Source organism: Giraffa tippelskirchi, chromosome 7 (genome assembly GCF_054371585.1).
Source record: "Giraffa tippelskirchi isolate mGirTip1 chromosome 7, T2T-mGirTip1v1.2.pri, whole genome shotgun sequence".
NCBI lineage: Eukaryota > Metazoa > Chordata > Mammalia > Artiodactyla > Giraffidae > Giraffa > Giraffa tippelskirchi.
The window spans coordinates 88,415,513-88,441,472 of NC_137281.1; the positions used below are offsets into that span (position 1 = coordinate 88,415,513).

The 25,960-nt window shown below is 48.1% G+C and overlaps 1 protein-coding gene and 1 gene segment (V, D, J or C); both read right to left on the reverse strand.

Annotated features, from left to right (window-relative positions):
• Positions 1-3,106: 3,106 nt before the first annotated feature.
• Positions 3,107-3,880, reverse strand: LOC145512657 (uncharacterized). The gene is made up of 2 exons (XM_081506923.1): positions 3,713-3,880; positions 3,107-3,522 (listed from the first exon to the last, which is right to left on the reverse strand). Exons 1-2 carry the CDS (start codon positions 3,878-3,880, stop codon positions 3,292-3,294), a joined length of 399 nt encoding a protein of 132 aa, XP_081363049.1. The 3' UTR covers positions 3,107-3,291.
• Positions 3,881-7,742: 3,862 nt separating this feature from the next.
• The window catches only part of LOC145512638 (T cell receptor alpha chain MC.7.G5-like), a 331,485-nt gene continuing 313,267 nt past the window's right edge, over positions 7,743-25,960 (reverse strand). The window contains 4 exon segments of the C gene segment in view: positions 7,743-8,304; positions 8,962-9,069; positions 10,498-10,542; positions 12,586-12,855. Coding sequence covers positions 8,963-9,069; positions 10,498-10,542; positions 12,586-12,855 — 422 coding nt within the window.

Below are 25,960 nucleotides of genomic sequence, written 5' to 3' on the forward strand. Positions count from 1 at the left end.
CTAGAGACATTCCTGGGGTCTGCTATTTGAACCTGCTCTGCCTTTTTAAATCCCAGGGATGAACAGATTTGTTTCTTAACTTTTTATTACTGAAAATGTCACAGACACACAATGCACACACATGCATGCATGTCAAGAGATAAACTTACAGATACCCAACTGGCTCCAAAAATTATCAATGTTTTTTACCCCATCTGGACTTCCCTTGTGGCTCAGCTGGTAAAGAACCCGCCTGCAACGTGAGAGACCTGGGTTCGATCTCTGGGTTGGGAAGATCCCTGGAGAAGGGAAAGGCTAGCCACGCCAGTATTCTGGCCTGGAGAATTCCATTGACTGTATAGTTCATGGGGTTGCAAAGAGTTGGACATGACTGAGCGACTTTCACTACCCTGTCTAGTTTCAAGATACTATAAGAGACATCTGATGGGGAAGCTCTGTCTATGACACCATCACTGAGTTAAAAAATATTTGCATGCCTACTCTCCAGGACATGCAGAGGTATCAGAACAAACAAGGTAACTCCCTTTTTGAGCCTTACATTCTAGTCAGGAAGAGGGCCAAGTTAGCACATGAATAGAACTGCTGTAAGTGGAGTGAAGGACACAAATGGTATGAAGTGGTCATGAATGGGGATGAGGTGGGAGCTACCTAGACACAGTGGTCAGGAGAGCCTCTCTAAGCAGGAGACATTTATCATCAGTCATGGCACCCGCAGCTGGAGTGTGTCTAGGTATTACTTTACTAACTCTCGTTGCCATGTGATTGAGCCCTGGAGTTTGCTTGTGCAGAAAGCATTGCCTCAGGAGATGACTAATCAACATTTACGAAGGAGTGTCTCCTAAGCATTCTGTTTTGCAACTCTACTCTAATCCTCGAGGACATCAAGAGTCCTGAAGAGGGAAGGGAAATCCAGACAGAATAGAAGACACCAGTCTTGGGGCGGGGGTGAGAGTGGGCGATCAGTTGGTCCTGAGACCCCATCTTTTCCTGCTCCTTCCTCTGTGATGGCTGTATCTGGAGCCACCTGGGATTTGGGCGTCCACTAGTGCTGATGTGGGCCTCATTCACTGTGATGGCAAGTGAGCCACTTCGCCTTTCTCCATTTGTGAAAGGGAGCCACTTCACCTTTCTCCATACCCTGCCTACTGCTTAGCTTTCCTGTGAAGGTCAAAGCCAGATCATGTTTGCTTTGGTGTTGCACAGACACACTATTCTTCACAAAGATTCCAGATAAGGATGTCGCCCCACCCACGTCCCCTGGGAAATCGCTGGAATAACTTGGGTCAGCAAGGAGAGGCAAGGACGCCCTAAAGTTTGCTAAAAATAGTGTCTCACCGTCTCCACTGGAAAAAAGTCCTGTTTCATGTTAGCCCAGTTTCCTCCCATCAAGGCTGGAAGCATGAAATGAAGACCAGTTGCTGACCACTCTCTGATCCACAGTCCTTCATCTACTCAAACTCTCTGAAGTCCTGCCAGCCATGTCTCACATTTATATGCTCTTCTCCTAATCATTCCTTTTTTTCTCCTTGGCTGAGTTCTGTGTGGGTGGCTCAGGAAAAGGGTAGACAAACACTCTTTCTGCTTCTCAGGGGGATTTTTAAAGACAATGGGAGGGCTCTCTCCCCTGGATCCTATTGCCTCTGGAATGGGAGTGTGCCCACATTTCCAAAACAAACAGCGAGGATGGGCTGCCCTTTTCCCAAAGGTGGTGAGACCCCTCTGGGATGATGTAGGGTGTTCTGGCTTGGGATGATGGCTGCCCAGAGAAACGACCCACTGGGGGGTGGTCTACCTTCATTCCTTCAGACTTTATATCCAGCCAGGGCTCAAGGGGGCCCATTTTGGGGGAGAGGCTTGTACCATGTGGCATGTGGATTCTTAGCTCCCCGAACAGGATTTGAACCTGTGCCACCTGCAGTGGAAGTGCAGAGTCCTAACTGCTGGACTGCCAGGGAATCCCCAAGGGGGCCCTTTTGAAAGCAGAGAGGCCCCCAGAGGGTGATAGGGGAAATAAAAAGCAAGAGTGTTCAGGGATGTTGCAAGGAGAGGAGTGGGCAGCCTGGAGTGCCCTGGGGCCAGGAGGGCTGGCTTTGTTCTGAAAATCGGCTGTAGCCTTGCCAGAGCCTCCCAGTGCTGTAATTTCCCCGCAAGAAAATGCATACGATGGTGTAACCAGAGCTCCTGGGGCCATAATGAGGAGAGAAATGTCCACTGTGGGCAGCAGAGACACACCGGTGGGCTGAGAACTCTAGGCTCACTTGGGGGGCTGGTGCAGTGAAGCAGCAGCCCCACTTTTATCTCAGCGTGGTGGTCCCGCCTGACCCAGCTCTACTGACCCGCAGGCAGGGTCTCCGTTCAATTTTCTGGGCATTCCCTTAAAATTTGCATTCAGTTTACTATACTGAAACTGTGCATGTGTTAATAGGAACACTACTTTATTGAGGTATAATTTACCTGTGCTAAAATGCACAAATCTTATGTGTACAGTTGGGCTTATTTTGACATGTGTATACACCTGTGTAAATCACCCAAATCAAGATGCAGAATATTTCCACCACCTGGAAGCTTCCCTGGGGCCCCTTTCCAGCCAGTCCTTGTACCCCAGAGGCATCCACTGTTCCCATTTCTGTCGGTGGTGATTAATTTTGCTTGTTCTTGAGCTTCATCTGTGTGGAGTCATATAGTTAGTACAGAGCCTGAATCCCTGGGGCCTGGCCTGTGTCTGCACTTGGCAGATATGCGCTGTGAGAGGAGCCTTGGGTTCTTTAACTACACCGTGAGAGAGCACTGATCCCATTGGGAAACTGAAGCTGTGGGTGGTGACTGAGATGCCCACAGGGCAGGAGGTAGTGGTGAATCCTGGTGGCCAGCCCAGGCTCCCGGATTCTGAATCTAAAGCTCTCTCCAGGCTCCCAGGGGGGACCCCCAACCCCTCCGTGGGGGCTCCTATCTAGTGCTCTGGATGAAGGAGCCTGGTGATCCTGAGCAGGTAGCGCCCCCTGCTGTCTACGGGGCCAGACCCTACACCCTCCCTCCTCCAAGGGATGTGACAGGATCATTCGGGCAGGAGCCCAGGGCAGTGATGGACAAAGGGCAGGGGCTCGAATCCTGGAAGGAAGTCTCCTGTCCTTTTATTTTCCTCTGAAAAGAGGTTTTCCTAAGCGTTTGGGGGTTTTCTTTCCTCAAAAGAAGCGGATTAAGGGAGAAGAGGCTTCTTTGGTGGAGCTCTGCTGCCCCCAGGTGGGTGGCTGGGACACGACCACAGAGCCGGACGTCCAAACCCCGCGATCTTCAGGTCTCAGGTTCCGATGGTCCTTCTGCGGCTCTCCAGCTCCCGGCCTCCTGAATCCTGGTCTCCTTGGCTTCTGAGAGCCAGATGTCCCTCGAGACCATCATCTTGCACTTCAGCCCTGTCCTGGAGCGGTTCCTTGGAAAACCAGCTCCAGCTGTGCGTAGGAGGGGGCGATGTGGCCCCACACCTCCCGGGGAGGGCAGGCTGGACAGAAGCCTAGAGGGCCTGTCCTGCATAAAGCAATGGTGTGATCGAGTGAGATCAAGGTTTGATCTTAGGGCTTGGCCGAGGGGGAGGGGGTGATAGGCGGGGCGGGGGTACTTCTCGCCGTGGGGTGCGCAGACCCCTGCCTGCTGTGGGCGTGGGTGCCGCCGCCAGGGCCCCGCCGGCCCCTCCCAGCTCGCCGCCTTCCTGTCGCACCTGCGGTCGTGGCGGTGTAACGGCCGGGCCCTCCCGGCCCCGGCACGTGGCCTGGGGTGATGCTATCTCTAACTCGGTATTTTTAACTCGTTTTTCCAGAGGATGTGGCTTCTGTGGGAGAGCTTCAAAGGGTGCCCCACTCGCCCCTCGCGGCAGCCACGACGTCATGGAAATGGGAGGGGCCGCCCCAAGCCCCCCCAAACACCTGCGCGGAAGTGGGAGACTTTTTCCACTTCCTGTCCTACATCTGGCTACTGACTCAATGTCTGACCTGCTTATTAATTTCAAAATATAGCTCTCAGTGTGATACTCAGAGGAAACCTTACTCATGTGTGTGTCTGGGTGACACTAGGCCTGAATCCCAGGTGGCCTTACACAGAGGCAGGGCACTGGCCCGCCAGCCTCCTGGCTTCCCAGTGTACCCATTAACAGAGTGACAGTGACCTGGGCTTGCAGACCTCCCCAGACCCACCCATCAGTCGGAAGCGCTTCTTCCCACAGGTTGCTCCCAGAGGTAGATGGAGAGAGAGTTCTAAGATAGGACATGTGGAGAAAGTGAGGTGAACGGTAAGGTGGCCTGCAGCCCTGGACCTGGGTGTGGTCCTTCAGTAACAGGAGGGCTGATTCCTAGAAGCCCTGTGTGCTTTCCCATCCCCCAGGCTCTACTGGATGAGTGCCCACCCAAGGCTGCTCAGGCCAAGGGACCATCACTCAGGTTCTGCTTTTCCTGATAGTTCTTGACAGGTTACTCTTAGCTCTTGGCTAAATTATGAAATGCCTTCTCAGGAGGCTCAATGGTGAAGAATCTGCCTGCCAATGTAGGAGACACAGGAGACTTGGGTTCAGTCTCTGGGTCGGGAAAATCCCCTGGAGTAGGAAATGGCAACCCATTCCAGTATTCTTGCTTGAAAAATTCCATGGACAGCGTGGCAGGCTGTAGTCCATGAGGTTGCAAAGAGTCAGACAAGACTGAGCGACCACACATACACAAATTGTGAAAATGTGGCTCACCGGCCCACCTCGTCTATTAATCCCTGTTTTCCTTTCTCTTATGCTCCCTCACCCCCCTACACACATATATGCTCCTTCCTCAGTGCCTGATGAGCCCCCTGCCTCTTTTATTTGTTCACTTGCTGCTGAAGTGTATATTAAGCTTCAGTTGTGTGCCAGGCACTGTGCTGGGTGTCGCAGACACATGGATGAACACCATATACTTCCCATCCCAAGGAGCTCATAATTGAATGGATTTTCTTGCTGAGATATTACCTGGTAACTAAAATGATATCTGTTAAAGTCTTTACATGTGACCCCATGGGAGTTAGATTTTATGGGCAAACCAAGAAGAAAACAATTCTTCAAGACTCAGATGGCTGCCCCTCCAATGGTGGGTCATGGTGAGGGGTGCTCTGTTGGGGCTGAGACCCCACCCAAGTGTTCCTGAAGCACATACTGGCTTAGCCTGCCCTTTTCTTGACCGGATCGTGGTTCCAGTTGGACTCAGAGGGCAGATTTCTGCGCGAAGTGACAGAGAATTCTCAAGAATCTTAGGCGTGGGGTCCAGAGAAGTCATTTGGTCCATTTTTCTGCCTCCAAGCTTGGCCTGAGCTTAAGTCTTTTGGGGGGTAATAGGATGTCTATCCAGAGAATTCTGTTCTGCAACTGGCCTTGGAGGCACATTTCCACTTTGGGATGGCATGGCCGTCCTTCCCTCAGGCTGGCCCCTGCTGGTGAGGACCCTGGCTCTTCAGGGCTGGGCCTTCTCAGGGACTTGGTGACCATGTCTCCAGGTTTCCTCAGCAGCCTCTTCCCTCCACGCTGAACATTGTCTGGTTCCTTCTGCATGGAGGGATCTGCTGCAGTGGCCCTCAGCCCAGCGCTGCCCTCCTAGTGGGCACAGGCACCCTTCCCCAGGCCTCCTCAAGAGGCTGCTTCAATCCCCTCTGACACCCATGTGGGGCTTGGGCCAGATGTGAGAACACAGCCGAACATTGGACACAGCAGAAAGGACTCCACACCACCCCTTCAGCACTCTTGCTTAGTTGGCTGTCGGCTTAACAGACTCAGACCTGAGAGAAGGTTCTTTCTTGGTGGGAGAGAGGAATCCAGATTTGAGATGGAAACTTCCCCGAGCTGATGCTGGCCCTATTTTCAGATGGCCTCTTACCTGCCTGAGGCCTTGTCACTCTCAGCTTGGGCTGGGCCTGGAAAGAGTGGGCCTTCCTCCCTCCATGGGTCTGGGAGGATCCCTGGGCACTGCTGCCGCATCCCTTCCTAGTTCCTCAGATGGCTTCAGGGGTCCAGTGACCACAGGGCCCTACTATCTGAGGACCCTGAGCTGGCATGACTCCACAGGCTCCCTTGGTCTCCTTCCACCTGGGCGTCCTCTGCAGTTCTTGGAGGGGTCTGTCTTTGGCCCCTTTACTGCCTTCCAGGGTCCCTGCCCCTGTCCCCTGCCACAAGCCCCATTTCCCCTTCATCCTCAGCATCTTCGCAGCCAAGTCTCAGGAGCAGACCTGCCTCCCCAGCCACCCACACAGTCTCTTGCCTGGATCTCATGTATACAGGCCAAAGTGGATTACTATTTTAGGAGGAAAAAAAAAAGACTAATTTGCTTAAAGTTTGTAACAGTTGATAAAGGCTTGCTCTGTTAACCCTCCCAGGGGCATTTTCATTTAATATGGGGAAGAGAATGCTTTAATTAAAAGAAATTCCCAATGGTGGAATCTCTGGCGTTGTGTTACACTGATGAGGAGGCAGTTTTGAGTTCCCTGCAGGCGGTAACTCCTCTTCTGGGTGTGAGAGTGACCTGCTATGATGGAATTTCCTCTGAGATCTTTCCCTTTAGTGATCTTTAAAGGCACTTGTATTTAGACTGCACATGAGGCTGCTCAGAGACCACTGGGGTTTCTGTGACTATCCTTGGTAGGGTTGCCAGTATTGAACTTGATTCTTAACCTCTATAGAAGCCATAGAATCAGAGATGTGGGGAGCTGGAGGCAGCCTCCAGTCCTAAGTGGCATAGATTTTATAGGTGGTGACCCTGGAACTCACGGACGGGAGGGACATGCTGATGTTACCTACTGAGCTGGTGGCTCCATCCTTGTAAAAAGCCACAGACCTGAATTGTAGCCGGGAGGATTTGCTTGTTTCTGGCTGTGTGGTCAGAGACACATGGGTGAACTGTAGATGTATTTGGGGCTAGAACCCCCTCCCACTCCTACACCAGGAATCGGTAAGCACCGGGCTCCAGTCTTGAGAGTGGTAATTGTGAGGTGGATGGCTGAGTGGTGTCTGAGGGGTGCCCCATTTCCTAAGCACCCCAGGAAAGGTACTTAAGGCAGCAGGAGGCTCAGGAGAATCCCAGGGGACCCCATCTCCTGTCTTCTAGGTGAGGGCTTGAGACACCTACTCTCCTTGGCCAAGTCCCTGGGCTTAAGAGGAGAGAGCTCGTCTCTGCTTTCCTTGTTCTCACATCCAGGGTGGTGGGAGCAGAAAGTCTGGCTAGAGTCACCCTCTTCTCCCCGCTTCCCCCACTCCTAGACTGACACTCCAAGGGGCTGAGCCTCTGGTGGGCACCCGGGCAATGGAGTGGTAGGTGATCCCCAGCCATGAATTTGTAGAGCAATGCACAGTTTCAGTGGGAATCTAGTCTGAAAGGAAAGGCAAAGGAAATGTTTCTTCAGGGCAAGAGACAGTGGGTGGCCTTTTGGGGACACTTGCTGTGTGGTCCCTGTCTGCCAAATTTCAGCTACAGGTCATTACCACCCATGTACATGGGCCTCCTGCTATGGGTTGCCCATTGGAAGAGTAGGGACCCAGGCTTTTAAGTGGGTTTGCCTGGCCCCCAGCACAGCCTTCTCAGTGGAATTTTTTTAGAGGTTTTTCCAGGAAGAGGTGGACTTAGGCAGCTTGTTGAGTTAGGCCTGCCGAATGTCCTCATGGATGGACGGCTTGGTTTCTTTCTGCCCAGCTAGTGATCCACAGCAAGCTGAAAACAACCTGGACGAAACTCAGTCAAACAGGAGCACAGTCTCTTCCAAATCGCTTTTACTGAAGCCGTGGCAGCAGAATATACAATGTGGCTCAGATACACAGCAGAGCAGGGCCTAGATCATGGGATAATTTTTCCCCACATCTTGGGAAAAAGGGTGATATATATTTCTTTATGAACACTATGTAAAAAATATAAACACCACACAACATTCTCTGGGAGCTAGAGCCCAAGAGAACCCACTGGGGATCCACCATCCAGTGGGACATCAGAGGCAGTCTCGTGGGGGTGGGGGTGGGGAGGGAGCGTCCCCACAGCCAGGAGAGGCTGCAGCAGCCCCCTGACTTCGCCGAGAATGCCAGGCAGTGACAAGCAGCAGTGAGGAACAGAGTGGGTGGCAGCTGTGCTGGGCAGCTAGTCAGCATCTTGATCACCAGTATCTGGAGGATCCAGTTGGTGGTATGGCCAGCCAGGCCAGAGAGGAGGAGGGAGCCTTCTCATCCATGGGGGCAGAGGGTGCGCCTCTCTGCTTGAAGAGGGAGAGAAAGGGCGACGAGGAGCAAGGGGCGAGGGAGCAGGGGGCTCTCAGATTGTCGGTGACCTGGGATGAGGAAGAACAGGGTCAGGCTGCATAGTGATGAGATCCAGGACAGTTAGGGATGTGATGAGGATGCTTCTGTTTGTGGAGTTCTAGGGGCAGATGGACCCAGAGTTCTTTTTGATGAGATGCTCTTGTCAGTGGGATGACCTGGGACACTGAGGGAAAGGGTCTGGAGATTCTAGTCAGAATTAGGATGGATAACAAATACAACACTGCCTCACCACATTGGGGTCAGAGGACCTGAGGAAAGGAATGGGGGGCCCCATAAGATTTGCAATGAATGGGGTACAATAGAAGGCATAGGTATGAATGAGTCTGGGTCCTAAGTGTCTCCTAAGTGCCACTCATTAGCTGTGTGGCCTTGATGTTCATTGGCATCAGTTTCTTCATTCCCAAAATGAGGATAATAACAACTGTTCCTCATACTTTGTAGGTGAGACGTGGCTCAAAGGAGGTGACCAATGTCATCTGAGGAGTGTATTGTGTTTCTTAAGTGTTTTGGGCCATTACTATTAACAAGAGGAACCACTAATAGCAAAAGAGGAGTCTGGTGGGTCCAGACTTAGGACCTAAAAGCAAGAGCCTGGGGGAAGTTCCTTTTCAGAGCTTGGGGACCCGCCCCCAGGGCCCCACCGCCTGGCTGAAATGTCAGCTCACCTCAACTGGACCATAGCCGCAGCGTCATGAGCAGGTTAAACCCGATCACTTTCAGGAAGACGATGCGGAACCCGATCACTGACAGGTTTTGGGAGTTTAGGTTTATATCTGCAAAAACAAGGAGCCACAGCAGTCGTGGCACAGGTCTGCACAGCCCCTGTGACACCGAAAGCATGGTGGGGAGTATGGTGGGCTTCAGTGCCTGGATCTGCCTCTCCCTTTGAGCTTTGGTGCACATCCCCTCATAAACATATCTGTACATCCCTCCAGGGTCAACAGGGGCTTCCCAGGTGGCACAGTGGTAAAGGCTCTGTCTGCCAATGCAGGAGACGCAAGAGATGCGGGTTTGATCCCTGGGTTGGGAAGATCTCCTGGAGTAAGAAATGGCAATGCATTCCAGTATTCTTGCCTGGAAAATTCCATGGGCAGAAAAGCCTGGTGGGCTACAGTCCATGGATCGCAAAGAGTCGGACACGACTTAGTTACTGAGCACGCACGCACCAGGGTCAACAGCATTTCATTTCCAAAGGGAAACACTAACAGCGCTTACTCTCTGTTTTAGGGCTGAGCCTCTCAGTGGATGGGGATGGTGAGTGTTTAGAATATGCAACACCCTGGGTCTGGGCCCCTTAGTGAGAATCTAGTGGCAGAACCACAAGAGGGATGAAAGTGAAACTGAAAGTCGCTCAGTCCTGTCTGACTCTTTGCGACCCCATGGACTATGCAGTCCATGGAATTCTCCAGGCCAGAATACTGGAGTGGGTTGCCTTTCCCTTCTCCAGGGGATCTTCTCAACCCAGGGATCAAACTCAAGTCTCCCACATTACAGGCGGATTCTTTACCAGCTGAACCACAGGGGAAGCCCAAGAATACTGGAGTGGGTAGCCGTTCCCTTCTCCAGGGGATCTTCCTGACCCAGGGATTGAACCCAGGTCTCCCGCATTGCAGGTGGATTCTTTACCAACTGAGCCACAAGGGAAGCCCAAGAGGGATGACTCAGTACAAACTGCTCAAATGGAAATGAACGTGGGCCCAGAGTAGGTGATGAGGAGTGGTGGGGATCTTTGAGAGCCAAGGTCACCGCCCACATGAGTTCTGCTGCTCTTCTTGAAAGAAGGGAGAACTCCCAGGCTATGGAGGGAGAACATCCTTGGGAAGACCTGGTTAGTCTAGGGCTTTCTGTGAGCTGGTCAGAGATTTCCCAGCTGGGCCACCCAGAAGCTCTCTTGATCTCTGTGGACAGTGGAGCCACTGAAAGGAATACAGAGGCCTGGGAGTGAGTCATTGGTTTAGCAAAACCAGACTTATCCTCTAAGTTCTTAGAGTGGAGAAGAAAATTAGAGATGGTGAGAGGAATCTGGGGACTCAAGAATGTCCCCAGGCAGCTTTGAACGGGGCTTGAACTGCTGTTCTTGTTCCTTAGAACTTCATTCCTAGATCCACATGTTCCTTCACCCCGCCTCTATCCCGTCTGGGTGATTGTGGGTTCATCATCTCCCCAGACCTGTGTGAAGCCAGGATGGACCGCTCCCTTACCTGTTTCAAAGCTGTTCTCAATCAGCTTGGCATTACAGGGGATTCCTAAAAGGAGAAATAAAGACATTTTTCTTAGAGTCCTGAGCATTCTGACTTCCCATCCCAGAAGTTGGGCTGGTGAATGTTTCCAGCCTTTCCATGCCTCCTCATGGAGAGACCTAGAAGGAACTTGTCCTGTGTGGGCACCTGTTGGGGCCACCACTGACCCTCAAAGGACCAGCACCCTGGCTTCTAGGTGCCATTTCATTTACTTAATACTGGTTGTGCTAAGTGCATGTTACATGACACAAGGAGCCATCAGACCCCGCCCTTGGGTGAGTTCAAGTCTGGAGTCTGATAGAGGAAGTAAGACAGACACAGTGAGAAGTGCCTTAAGGGGCACAGATGCTTTCATCTTTTCCACAAGGTTTTGACCCCTGCACCCCAAATCTGTTTGCTTGTTTTTTCTGACTCAGTAAATGGCATTATCATTGACCTAGCTGCTCAGAAAGAAAATCCAGCCACCTTCCTCAGTTCCCTCTTTTCCTTCTCAACCCTGCATGTTTCTAGCTTTGAATCCCAAATAGTGTTGAGCTTTTAACTCCCCTGCCACAGGGACTTCCCTGATGGTCCAGTGACCAAGACTCTGTGCTCCCAATGCAGGGGGCCCGGGTTCTATCCCTGATTGGGGAACTAGATCCCACAAGCTGCAACTAAGAGTTTGAATGTCCTAACTAAGGCCCAGTGCAGCTAAATAAAAAACAAAATATTAAATAAATAACTCCACTGCCACAACTCCATCCTGGCCTCCACCATCTCTCTGCTGCACGAGCTTCTTTTCTGCTCCCACTCTTGGCTCCTACAATCGATTTTCTACTCTAGTCAGAGTGACTTTTTTAAAAAAAATTATTTACTTATTTTGGCTGTGCCAGACGTTCCTTGCTGCTCAGTCTTTCTTTAGCTGCAGCGAGTGGGAACTACTCTCTAGTTTTGGTGCCAAGGCTTCTCACTGTGGTGGCTTCTTGTTGCGGAGCACGGTCTCTACGGTGCACAGGCTTTAATATTTGCAACACATGGGCTCAGTAGTTTTGCCTCCTGGGCTCTAGAGCACAGGCTCAGTATTTGTGGCACACGGGGCTTAGTTGCTCCATGGCATGTGGGACTTCCTGAACAGGGATCGAACCTGTGTCCCCTGCACTGTCAGGCAGAATCTTTACCACTGAGCCACCGGGGAAAGCCCCGGAATGATTTTTTTTTTTTTTAAGTAAATTGGGTGTCATTCACCTGCTTATAGGCAACCAATAGCTCCTCACTGTACCCAAACAGTGTCTCCCTCTCATGACAGGCAAGGCTCTGTGATCTGGTTCTGGCCTATCTCTTCCATCTCATCTCCTCCTGCCCTTTGCCTTTCTCACTGTGCTCCTGACTCTGTAAGGTAGTTTCTCTTCTTATGGCTGGTACCTCCTTAGCCTTGAAATCTCAGCTCAGATAGCATTTCCCCGGAGGGCCTTTCTCTGACTTTTGTCTGTAGGGTGGCTGTTTCCCCAACTTCAAGTTAAAGCAAGTATGATAATCTGGTGTTCTTTAGGTTTCTGCTTGCTGATAGTTGGTCTCCCCCAACTGGAATGGGGCTCGCTCAGAGCAGACCCCTCATCGGATGCATTTCTTCCTCCACGGCAGCACCGGGCATGTTGTACAGGCACAATCAGCAATTGCTGAGTGAATGAATGAATGAGGTTAGGAGCTGGGGAAGTCCTTTGGCCGAGAGGGAGGAGTCACAGGAGGGATCTGGGAGAAGCCCACCGGAGGCTGGAGGAGCAGTGAGGGGCTGAGCAGAGGCAGGGGGCGGGGACTCAGAGAGGATGAGTCTCAGGGCCCTGGCGCTCCCAGGCCTCTTCCCCCTCTGCTATTTGTCTAGGACGTTCTGTGACCTGCCTGGATGAGGCTCACTGATACTCAGGAATGAGAAGGGAGGGGTCTTTGCTGACAGTTGATGAGGTTGAGACCACCCATCAGAGCAGCTTTTAGATGTCACAAACCTGAGCCCTGGGCACAAGTGGGCCTCTCGATGGAGGAGACAACTTAGAGCAGGACCCAGGCTGCACTCACCGGAGCTGGAGGCCAAGAAAAAGGTGTCGTTGAAGGTGTCTGTGCATCCAGAATCGCTGGTGTTTCTCCAAGTCACTATCCCGTTGCTCTTGGGTCCCAGGAGCTCCATGTCGAGCACGGTCCAGTTTGTTTTGTGCACCATGTTCCACCCCGACCCCACGATTTGTTTCTCATCGAGTTTAGAGTCAAAATCAGTGAATAGGCAGACAGAAGTGTCACTGGATTCAGGGCTTCTCAGCTGGTACACAGTGGGGTTGGGGTCCTTGATTTCTGTGGACCAAAAGGACCCAGGTTAGGAGATGGTTGTTTTTCTCCTTGCTCCAACCAAGGCCTGAGTCCAGATGCCAGTGATGGGCAAGAATAGGGCTCTATGAGGCTGGTAAGTCACATTCTCAGGTTTGAGATGGGAAAGAACATTCTAGAAACCATCTGCTCACAATGGATGGAACTCAGGGACAGGCACAAATTATGGCCACACTCTGCCAGGCCCTGCCTACCATTCAAGAAAACTAGCAATGCAGGGCTACTTAAGGATGCTGCCCATTTTTCTACTTAATAGGAACTTTTTCAAAAGCTCAGAAGGCCTAGGAAGCAACAACATAGTTCTGGCAGGACAAAGCAAGCGGAGAAAAGAGAACCAGCAAAGCAAGCCATATGTCTTAGAGTCTAGGGTGGTCGCCCCATCTTGGGCTGGTGTTGACAGGAGTGTGATGTTTGTAATAGGCTGGCATGAACTTGGAAGATGGGCCACATCACCAAGAGATTTCTCTCACTGATAAAAGTTTTAGGCTCTAAATCAGAACCCTTGTGTTCAAGCCCCGGCTCTCCCATTTACTAGCTAAAGGCTTTGAGCAATTCACACCAACTCCTTGAGTCTCAGGAATTTCATCTGTCAAGTGGGGATATTGCCTCATCCTTTTTCCTGACCAGGCTCTTCTGAGAAGCCATGAGAGTTTCTCCATATAAAGTTATATTTAATAAACAAATAATTTTAGTAATTGCAGCTCTTGATACTCCCAGGAGATTGCCATGATGACTGCACTACCCAGTAATACAAGTTTCTACTCTTTCGCCCCGAGAAAGCAGGAGCTGCTGGAGGCTTTTCTTTAGTGCTGAGAATGACTCCTCAGTATTTTCATGGGATTCTGTGTTTTTAAAGCAACCCTCAGTGTTTATTCTTTTAGACCTCCTGCGTCTGGAGGAGGAAGCCGAGGTTTACTAGGAGGATTAACACATTGGGGCCACCCAGCAAGTTTACAGCAGGGCTGGGATGGCAGCTTCCGGGGCCGTGGTTCTCTGCTCCCCTAGCTTCTCACCACACAGGCAAACTCTTGCAGACCAGTGTTACATGATGCACCCTGTGCGCTGAGCCAGTCAGCGTGGCCTTGGCAATGCAGATGTCCAGCTGGATGAAAACCAGGGGAATCAGCCCTTGGCATGGCCTTGGGATGCTGAATCAAGGCGGAGCTGCCTATGGGTGGGGTTGTCCATGGTCACATGTGAGCAACACCCAGAGCTCTGGCTTCAAAGGATTCTGCCTGCTCCCCTCCAATCTCCATGTGCCCGAGGGGACAACATCACTGTGGGTTAAGGATTTATGGCAGAAATCTTTTACTGGGAGGGGAGAGACGGGAAGCCATTAGCTAATACCACAATGGATGTGTCAGTCATTAGTGGGAGTCCTGGGGGAGACCAGAGAGGGCGACGGGGAGGGGTGTGGAGGTGCTGAGAGAATGTGGCCTCAAGAAAGCTGAGGTTCAAGTGCCACCAGACACAGGTTGACCTCAGAGGGAGAAAGGGGTTGTTATGGGGGCCAGATACCTGACTTTGAGTCCTGGTTAAACTCTCACTCAGATCCTAGAGCTGGTGGCTGTCAGTCTGGAGAGGGTCTAGACCACGCTGTCCAGTGTGACAGACTTTAGCTACACTAACCAACATCAAGCAAACCCCGGGAGATAGAGAAGGACAGGGAAGCCTGGTGTGCTGCCGTCTATGGGGTCACAAAGACTCGGAGATGACTGAGCGACTGAACAACAACAAACATCAAGTAAAATTAAAAACTAAATTAGCAGTTAAACCTTCATTTTGAGACCCCAGTAGCCACATGTGGCTGATGCCTATGGTGTAGGACAGTGCAGGTTGACAGAATATTTCCATTGTCACAGAAAGTTCTATCGGATGGCATTGGTCTGGAGGGTGCAATGCCACAGACCACGACAAAGGCTGAGGGGGCTGAGAGTGAGACTTAAAGCCAACTGAGGTCCGTGAAGGGTGATACCAGGGCAGGCTTATTGTTGCTCAATTTTGCTAGTGAGAGATCAAAATGAAAGAGCAGTTAGTGAAGTCAGAGAATTGAGGTGATTTTTAGCCTCTCTCAATTCTTGTTTTTACCAGTTGATACCTTTGGGCTTTCCCCATGTGCATTTTTGCTGTTGTTTCTCCTGTCTGTCTTCCTTACCCCTGGTTTCCTTCTTGCTCACCCTCTCCTGCTCCCCCCACTTCAGTCTTTTCTTTGAGCTCATCATCCAAATGACCTGTCTAAAACATGGAGCTGATCAAGTCACTTTCTGTTTAAAATACTCCAGAGACTCCTATTGGCTATAAGATAATGCCCATACTTCGTGGCACAGCATTTGGTGTTGCCATGATTTGGAGCGCTTGAATTTCCTCTCTCAAGTCCTTTATATGCCCTGTATGAGTACAGCTGGACAAAACTCTTCACTCTGGTTCCCTGTAATATAAGCTCTGTGACAACTAGGACCTGTCCCTAGATCACTGCTGTGTCCCTGGTCTTTGCCATATACTAGGTGCTCAAGAAATAATTGTAGGATAAATAAGCAGCCTAGTGACCATCAGATTTGGAAAATTTCTACTAATTAGACTTTTTGGTCAAAAAACCTGGATATTGATCCCTAAACTTGGCTTTTTAAAGCTCTCTTTTAGGGACTTACGTGGTGGTCCAGTGGCTAAGACTGAGTTCCCAATGCTGGGAGTCCAGGTTCAATCCCTGGTCAGGGAGCTAGATCCCACATGGCACAACTAAGAGTTCGCATGGTACAGCTAAAGCTCTTGCGTGCCATAACCAAGACTTGGGGCAGTCAAATAAATAAATAAAAATAAATATTAAAGAAGAAGAAGTCCTTAAAAAATAAAGCCCCCTTTTACTTTTATCCCCAGGTAACTCTAATGCAACATTTTTGTCTGAAAACAAAGAATGAGTCATTATTAATTTGGAGGTCTTTAGGGGTCCATCTGCCAGAGCCCTGGGAGAGAAACATACTGTTCCACTTTAGTAAGATAAATGCCTCCTACCACTGATGACATCTCAGAAGGTAGACTTAGCAAGACTGGATCAACTTTTCAATGTGGAAGTCCAGCTATTTCTAGATCCTCACCATTCATTTTAATTCAGAATTAACCACAGAAGCACATGTTCCAAGACTCTAGTGCCTAAGATCCCCAGGGCACAGCAATGATGGAAAGCTCCCTTACCACCAAATCTATGTTTGGAAGTTGGGCACCAGGAACCCAAAATGTGAGTGAGCAGTACTGACTTTGAGTTTGAGTCCCACTGAGGCCCTTGTGAGCGTCAGGAAGCAGTGAACCTTCACAGACATACCCGGAGTGATGGAGACTCTGGTTCCCTTGCCAAACTGCAACTGGGAGGCAAAACCTCCATCTCACTCTCACTGTCTTCATTACAGAAAGCCTTAGGTTTCCCCTCTTCTGACGGATGGGCTCTTACAGCCCACTGAGCAACAAAGAGGGGAGGTCTAGGCCATGAGCTGTCCGTGGGAAGAGTTGGCTTCTCTCACCTTCACCTCTGGTCTGCATTTCTGAATTGTTTCCCTGTTTCCCAGCGGCTGGCCTTGGCCCTAATGGTCTATATTATCCTGAAGGCTCTAGCATTCCTTTTCTCCACTGTCTCTGAAGGCATCTTTGGCTTTCTCTCCATCTAACTTCATTATTAGAGTGTTTACTTGGCCAAAATGCACATGCCTTGTTCATTCCTGAGATGATGCCCTCTTTCATGGTGTTTCTTATGCCTAGAAGTCCCCTCATCTCCTTGCTTTGCCCAAATAGATCTTAATTTATCCTTTAGCCTCAACAAATTCTTTCTACTTCATAAAACCTTTTCCATGTAGGCCAACTTTTCAGCCAGGACCCCATTTCTCTGAATCTCTACCGTGCCTGTTAACATCATCAGCTGGTTGATACAAAAATGGTTTTCAGGTTGCTAAATTTACAATATCTCGGTCCCTTTGATGAGTTTTTATACTGTTTAGAGACAGTTCAGGCATCTATCTTAGATATTCAATCTTAGTCTCACATTTATAGAGTGATGGCCACACAGAAGGCATTTAAAGTTATCCGTTGAATGATTAAAGTCAAATTTTAATGTGTTTGACCTAGAGCAACACAGATTTTCAAAATCAATATTGTTGCCTTTTCCATTCATAGAGGCCTCTGTAAGACAGCTGTAACACTCACAGTTAGCCTTGCCATAGTAATACTAAGATCCCCAGGGAAAAGGTTAGTGATACTGGTCCATGAGGTTGCAAATGTTGCCACCTGGAATGACTCACCAGATATTATGGACACTTGGGTTCCTTTCCCAAATGTGAGTTTACCAATCACTCCTCCTGTATTCACACGGCTGGGGACACCATTACAGAAACTCACTGGCCCTGCCTCCTACTTCAGTGAGAAACACTGGTCTCTCAGAGGGGACAGAGGATCACACTCTTTAGAGTTAGACCTTCTGCTCTTCTGTGTTGAGTCTTTGTCTCTTAATCCTTTTCTTCCTGCCCCATCCTGCTGTGGTGCCCTGGATTGGAGGTTCTGGTTTCCATAAACACAGAATTCAGTAGACAACCCCTCCTGCTCAGGACAACAGTGTCTTGGATCCTCTCGTGAAAGGTCCAGGACTCCTTGCCCATCATCTGACTTATGATTTTTCAGATTCTGGCCCAAGGGTATTTCCTGAGGATTGAGTGCAGGATGAGAGGATGTTCTGGGATGGGTGGAAAGAACCTTTTGGGATTCAACAGAAGAAAGCACCTGGGCTCAACTGGGCATCTCAGACAAAGAAGAGTTAGCTGTCAACGTCCACCTTTGCCCCACATTACTTACTTGGTTGGACACTCAGTCTGGTCCCTGCTCCAAAGTTTAACTTATCAGTGCTGAATCTCCACTGAGGGTAAGGTCTTTGTAATAACCGTCCTGACATTAACCTGCTGGAACCTATCAGGCTCTGAGGGCACCATCTGAGAAGGGACCCTGGCTTTTGTTTCTTAGGTTTCCTATTTCCCATGGAAATTGTTCCCCTTTCCCTTTACAATAATGAAGCTTTAGAATAACAAAGCCTTCGCGATGATGGTGATACTTATTATTATTAATATTATTTCGAAAAGCTGCCATTTATTGATTACTTGCTATATGCTGAGTATTATCTCATATTATGATGTGGTAATTTTTATTTTTCTGTTGAGAAGACTTAATTAGCTGGAGAGGACAAATCCAGACTCCCCCCAAGGTCTGCTAGCCTCCTAAGCTATGCAGTGAACCCTACACCATCCTGCCTCCATACCTTGTCGTATTTGCCATTCTCATAGGGGTCTGGGTCATTCTTACCCTGGGAACAGTTCAAAATTCTACTCAATCTCAGGGAGGAGGATTCTGTGAGCAGCTCTCCCCATGCTATGCTCATTAGTCCATCCAGGGAATTTAGCTACCTGCTGCAATAAAAGAGAATTTGTGTTTGCCATTAACTCATCTCTTTCCCCCAAGAGCATTTAGCTAATTTCCTGAATGCTCAGATTATCTGGTGCTGATATGATCCGTTTCGCTTGAAAGCACCAAGTATCTGCAACTCTTTTTATGTTTCCGTAAATTGTTCTGCTCAGATTTTCTTTTACCCAGCTGGCTCTTGGCACTTCTATCTTCAACATGAGAAATGGGAACATTTCAAGTTACCAGAGAGTTTGTAGAAATGGAAACGAGTGTTTCACATATCCTCAAGTTTGCCATAAATCATTGCCGGTTTTCTCACAGACAAATGGTCAGTCACTTTGCCTTGGTCATTCACACCGTCATACTCACGTGAGTGTACAGTCAGCCTGGTCCCGGTTCCAAAGGTCAGCTTATTGTAGCCACCAGACGACACACACTAGGAGGATGCTTTACAAGAACTCTAGCCCCTGGCAGGGTTAGCAATGACTTCGGTGTCTGTTTTACTGGTTCCTTCAAAATCCCCCTTTCTCTAGTACAAGAGAAAAGTCCGGCTCACCGAGTCCTAATTCCTGAGCTTTCTGTGTAACAACCTCATACACCTTTCTCTCCCAGTCATCCTTGAGTAGGTCAGGCTCTTTCTGGAGGGTGGATGCCCATTCTAGATTCCACACTGAAAGTGAGGAAAGAAAACTGAAAGAGTCTGGAGAAAAACCAGAGACTAATTGGGAAATGAATCATGAGGGAAAATTCACAGCACTGGCTATAGATGGAAAACCTTGAGTACAACTTAATCATGGAAGGGAGGCCTATGAGAGCGCTCATGTTAGAAAGCGGTTCCATTACTCCTTGAGGGCAGACATAGACTAATATTGCCATAGGAATAGTCCCATAAAGTGTACAAGGAGGACTGCTTAATTGTGAAGGTTGTGAGAATCAGGAGTGAGTTGCAGATGGGGCCCAAGAATCTAGTTCTCTGGAAAGTTCTAAGGTTAGGGTTAACATTCATATGGGGACAAAAAGAAATCTCCAGTTTGAGAGTGGTTTAGACAAGTCCTTTTCAGTGAGAATTTCACAGAACTCGAGTCCTAAATTTCTCTGCAAAAAAGATTCTAAGCTCAAAGAAATTTGGAAAATGCCGTGTACTCCATTTTCAGTCCTGAAGCCTGACAACGCATATTAGCATTTTAAAGGCTCTGAGAGGTCTTACAATAAAGAAATTTAGAGCTTCTTAAACTTATTTGATCCAATAATGTTTTTTTTCTTAAAACATCCATTAACCTCTGTGGAACATGTACAGGTTTAGATATACATTCCCCGGAAGTCCCTTTTCTAGTTCAAAGAATTTAAAATTCATCCTAAATTTCAGCCTAATTTTATCCGTAAGCTTTCGTGTTCTGAGTCTGTTTGTTCTCCTACCAACTCCTACGGACACAATTAGGGGTCTCATTGATGTTGATTATTTCTTTCTAATCATTATGAAACAGCTTCATTCTATTCGGGCAATTGCTGAACAGTAGTCAGCTATGTAGCAAATTTTCTTGCCACTGTCAGGAATGGCTCGAGGGCAGATATGAACTCAGTCATCATGCAAGACCACATCACCCCAACACTTTGCAGGGTTTACCTGCTGGGAACAATGGCAACTTGAAAGCTTTGCCCACCATGGCTGATTCATGTCAATGTATGGCAAAAACTATTACAATATTGTAAAGTAATTAGCCCCCAACTAAAATAAAATAAAATAAATAAATAAATAAATAAAAACTATCAGAATTAAAAAAAAAAGAAAAGAAAAGAAAGCTTTGCCCAAATGTGAATTCATTGGTTTTCTTTCCACACACCTTCCTACACACCTTAAAGCTGTGTGCTTCAAAGGAGATTCTGGTCCTAATGGAGAAAAGTTTCCGTCCTGGGTGGTGTCTCAAGTAGAGACATATACTTCAAGTATTTATCATTAGACCACTTTCCTTTTTGTTACCATAGGATTTTCCATTTGTGCTACTTCCCTAGCAGGGTGGTGCAATTCTTATACCTCTGAACTCTGGTTCTTTAGAAATATGATAGGGTTTCAGGCTTTCTAAAGGCAACCTGAACTGACCCAGGGCAGGGAAGAGGCTTTGGTGAGTGCACAAATGAACGGACAAATATGGAGGAAGTTTTCCCTCGAGAAATGGGCTCTCACCCACCCGCACGTTCAGATGGATTCTGTAATCTCTTGGTTTTGAAATTTAGCAACTCTGTTGGAGAATACTTGCTACTGTCTAAACCAATAGATTCTAAACAGTTTCTACCTCTGCACTGAAGTCTTCCCCAACTCTTTAGCTAAAGGCATTTTTCAACAATCATTTGTTTGGTGATGCCTATGTGTCAGGCATGGTGCTGGGGTGTGGAGGTGTAAGGATGAAAGAGAGAGGGTCTCAATCTCACAGAGCTTATGGTGCAGTGCAGGATGGATGAAAGTACCAAGCAGCTAGGATAGGAGGTCAGGATACCTTCCTTTCTGCTATTCCATCACAACTTGTGTGTACTTCCACTACAGTTTGATGACACTGTCTTTTCTGTCTATTTGTATGGATGTCTATACACTGGGAGATACTGGATGACAGAGACTCTGCCTTTTCCTTTCTTCCTTCTCTCTCTTCTATCCTTCCTTTCCTCCCTCCTTCCTTCTATAGTGCTTAGAATGTATTGGGTTGGCCAAAAATTTTGTTCAGGTTTTTCTGTAAGATCTTTATGGAAAAGCCCAAATGAGCCTTTTGTGTGTGCTCGGTCGCTCAGTTGTGTCCAACCCTTTTTCAACCCCATGGACTGTAGCCCACCAGGCTCCTCTGTCCATGGGATTTTCCAGGCAAGAATACTGGAGCAGGTTGCCATTTTGTACTCCAGGGGATCTTCCTAACCCAGGGATAGAACCCATGTCTCTTATGTCTCCTGCATTGAACAAGCCTTTTGGTCAATCCAGTAATAGTTATTTGGTAAATATTTGTTGAATGAAAGCCCTCTTAATATTTTAATTCATTTTAAATGCAATCCTGCTATCTTCTTTTATTAAGACTGTTTCATTTATCTTTTAAGTTCTGTATGGGTCCATTTTCTAAACTCAATATTTTTATTGCATTATTTAGGCTTTAAGTCTTTCCCATGTCTCTTGATTAGACATGGAGCTTTGTGAGAGTGTATCCCATGCCCATGGTCTTTGGGAAATTTAACTTATCACCTTTCATGAAAATTAAATGGTAACAAAAATAAATTTTTTGGCATAATCAGTCATGATTTCTTTTCCAACAAAGGTCTTTTGTCTCAAAGGAATCTAGAAATAGCAAAAGAGTCTACCTCTGTAACGATGAAAAGGCCAGGCCCCACTGGCAATGACTACGTTTAGAAAATAAACCACTGTTGAGCTTGCGGCTGGGAATTCAAATTTCAAAACATTCAAACCTCATGAAGAAGCATGAGAAATTAGTTCGGGAAGTGCAGACTCAACATCCAAGAAAGCAGAGTAGGGACTTTCTGTGCCTTTGGCTGGAGACACTTACTTGGTTGGGCACTTACTTGGATTCACTCGGAGTCTTGTCCCACTGCCAAAAGTGAGTGTTCTGCTGCCTGTGTCCACACCCTGCTACAATGCAGTACAAATACTGCTCTCTGCCACCCAGGGTGGCTGCCCTCGCCCCCTCCTTCCCCCATATTTACAGCTTTCACTCTTGGGAACAGAGCTTTTAAACAGCCTGGTTCAAGGTTTTGATGATAAATTTCTTTCTGTGTTACTTTATGCCCAATAACCAGTCCCCCTAGGTTTCTACTCCTCTCCCTGCCATACCTGCATTCTGCCAGCCCAGTTCAATGACTTTACTCATCTCTTCAGAAATGATGAGTCCTGGACCAAGGCTGCCATGGTTGCCATGGCAACCAGGCTTGGGTTGGGCAAACCAGGGACCAGACCAGTAGCCTTTGAGGTCTGTGATCTTCCTTCACAGAATGCAGGAGGGACAGTGGGAGCAGTGTGGTGGCATGGTTAACAGTAAGGCCCTGGAGTCAAATACATTAGAGTTAAATTCTAGTTCTGTCGTTCCTAGCTGTATGATGTTGGGTTGGGCAAGTTATTTGTCTCAAGCCTCTGTTTCCTCATCTGTAAAATGGGCCTAATACTAGCTACCTAGCATTAGGATGGGTGTGAGCATTGAATGAGAAATTCTATGAAGGACAGGATGTAGTCACTGGCACATGTCAGACATTCAGTAAATAGTAGCTAATAATACAATGGTTCCCAGCAATGATTTCCACTGAGGGAGGGATGAGGTTTTTTGCAGCCAGAGGAGACCTGTCCCTGTTCCACCACCCTTTCCAACACTGCAGGGTGCCTCAGCATTCTGAGGGATGCTCTTGCCTGGGACAGATATCTCATGGATGCAAGGCGACGTGGTAAGAGATTCTCAGCCAGAGAGTTGAGGGGTAAGATGGACCCCTTGGCTGCCAAGAAGATAGTTCTTCTTCAGAAACCTAACCGAGAGTGAAGTCTTGTTTTCTCAACCCTCAGGGATTTGTTCTCTGCACACACCATGCAAAACCCTATCCAGCACAAACTCAATCATTTCATTAGACCTGACACAATGGTAGGTTACTCCCAGACAACAATGGGCTCTCTAACGATGCAGCAGACCAATCACAGACTCCCCCATTATTGCAGTATCCTTCCATCATATGTCCTCTGTCTACAGAATATCCCTTGACTGTTTCTATAATACTCACGTGGGTGAACAACAAGCTTGGTCCCTCTTCCAAATATAAGTCCATAGTTTTGTCTTGATACACACAGCAAGGAAAGCCCTTGCTAAAACCCATCTCACATGACCTCCCTCTACCTGTTGTCCCAGTGGCTGGGGCAACAATCCAGAGAAACACTAGCTGACACGCCCAGAGTTGCAGGAATCTCCCACAGTGGTCTGGGGCCCCTGAACCTAGGGGCGGTGATGGGACTGGAAGAGGTCCACACTTGCTTTACTCAGGAGAATGCACATGCTTCTGTCAGTGGAGAGCAAGGCAGCAACTCCCTTGTAGCAGCAGGACCACCAGCGCTGCCTGCTTGCCTAGGGCCACAGCAGAGTCTGACTCTCTTACTCTTTTGTCAAACACAAGTGCTCCCAGAATGCAGGCAAGGGAGATTTTATATTATATTGTCAGTCGAGATGCTGAGAGAAAGCAACAAGGGGCACACAAAGGTTAGACGCAAAGGTTCTTAGAAGTGACCTTCTAAGAATGTTAGGTGTGGCATTGATGGAGGACATGCCCTTCCTACTCGCATGAACGTAAGTTGTCCAGCACCTGTGGGGCAGGAACATCGATGGGTGGGGGATAGGGTCATGTGCCCAGGAGGATCCCAGCTCACTTACTTGGTGTGACCAGCACTCGAGTCCCGCTTCCAAAAGTGACTCTGTTCCCATAATCACACTCTGGGTAAGTGCATTACAAAAACGTCCTGGCTTTGCCCACCCTCTCACAGAGGACGCACATACTTCCCAGGAGCTCTAAATGCTGGGAACCTGGGAAGGCTGACCCTAACCTTTTTCCTGGGATGGGTGCTCTGAGTGCTGGAGGGAGATTCCCTATTGGCTGTAGCAGCTTCAGCCCCATTGCTACCCAGCACCTCCATTTTCCTCATCCCAGCTATCAACAAACAGCCTCTGGCTACTTCTCCTGCAGGGGGTGGGTTGGGGGGGAAGCAGAGCCTTTACAACACCTGGTGAACAACTTGTCTCCTACCTCGGCCAGGTGGGTGTGCATGTTTCAGGAGGTACCGGGCAGCAGCGGGCATTTCCCACCTCAGCTGCTCCGCCTGAGAGGAAGGCACCATCATCTCGGGACATTTACAAAAATGTATGTTTCACTTTGCCAGAAAGAGTGGGGGCAAGAGCATTTTCAGTAAGCCATGCTGGGGCACGCGCTAAAAACATGCTTCGGTGGACTCAGAGTCACCGCATCCTCCCTGGGGCTGAGGGAATCTCCTGGTGACTCACACCTGACTCATTCCTGCTTCTACTGTTTCTATCCTCACCTCAGTCAGGCTGCTTTCTGTCAAGGATTGTCAAGAAAGTCAAACATCTCAGCAGATAACAGTCTTAGGTCCTTTTCCAGAAACACAGGGGTGATATCCTGCTTGCTCTCTGCCAGGGAATGTGGACTGTCCATTGTCACCACTGTCGTTTCCAGCCAGCAGGGCCCCAGGTCCTGTGCCTGACTACACACAGCACGCTGCTTGGCGCGCCCACATATAAATTGTTAATAGACTTTTAATAGATAGGTGTTTTGTTTTTCTGACAAGACTGGAAGTTCTCGAGAGCAAGAACCACATCTTATGCGTCTTCTTTTCTTGGTTTGTTTCTTTTTAAATCACATATGGCCCCTGGCTTGTTGATGATACTCAGTCATCACCTACTGAGGTGAACTGAGTTTTACTGTGCATAATTATTGGGACAAGAAGGCCAGTTTAGGGAGAGGTTAAAAGCTAAGTATACTCTGGGTAAATATGAGCTGCAAAATCTAAGTGCTTAAGCAGGGAAAAGCTAAGGAAGCATTTCTCAGAGAGGTGATCAGGAGGCAGCATAGAAACCAAAATATTGTGAGGTTAATATGGACCCTCAGTAGAGAGTGGGCAACAGAATGAACAAGTACTTGACTCCAAAGGAAACACAGATGTTTTCCTCCTGTTACCTTCACACTGATTCTTCTTAAAGGGTAAAATGAATAACGTGGCAGAAAAGTAAATTCAAAGTTAGCAGCATCGTTATGATTAATAATAACAAAACATTAGTGGTAATAATAATAATGAGATGACAATAATAATGATTATTATCATCATCATCATATTATGTTTAGACCAGAGCAAATGCCACATGCTGCTGCTGCTAAGTCACTTCAGTCATGTCCGACTCTGTGTGACCCCATAGACGGCAGCCCACCAGGCTCCCCCATCCCTGGGATTCTCCAGGCAAGAACACTGGAGTGGGTTGCCATTTCCTTCTCCAAAATGCTACATAGATACATGTAAACCCAATACTCGAAGTGAGGTTACACATTTCTGGAGATCTGACTTACTTGGGTTGATCAAAAGTTGGGTACCAGTTCCAAATACGAATTTCTGATAACCAGTGTTCACACTCTGACATAACTCTCTACAAAATGGTACCCCATGACTGGGTCAACTCTATACAAATTGAGCCCTATAGCTGGGCCATAGCCTGGGATTCCTCAACCATACACAAGTTAGTTACTAAGTGTGCATGGTCATCAAAGTGGGAAGAGGTGTATAACTTTACTATTTAACCTTCATTTCTAAGGACATTGGAAGATGACAAGAAATAACTCACAACTCAATAGAAAATCCTGCTCTGTATACGGTAGATTATATTAAAAAATGCATGAATATTCAGGTTTAAAAAGTCATTCATATAATTACAGAGTTTTAGTTCTAGACAGGACGTAGAGTAGCTATGTCCATCCACACTTACTAAGTGTTCACTACATATTTCTACATGAATAATGCTCATGGATATATGCAATGCAACTTTACCATTGCCAACCTATCTTATTTAAATAGCAGACAAAACTCTGGGGAAAAAGTCAATGAAAACAGATATCCATATCC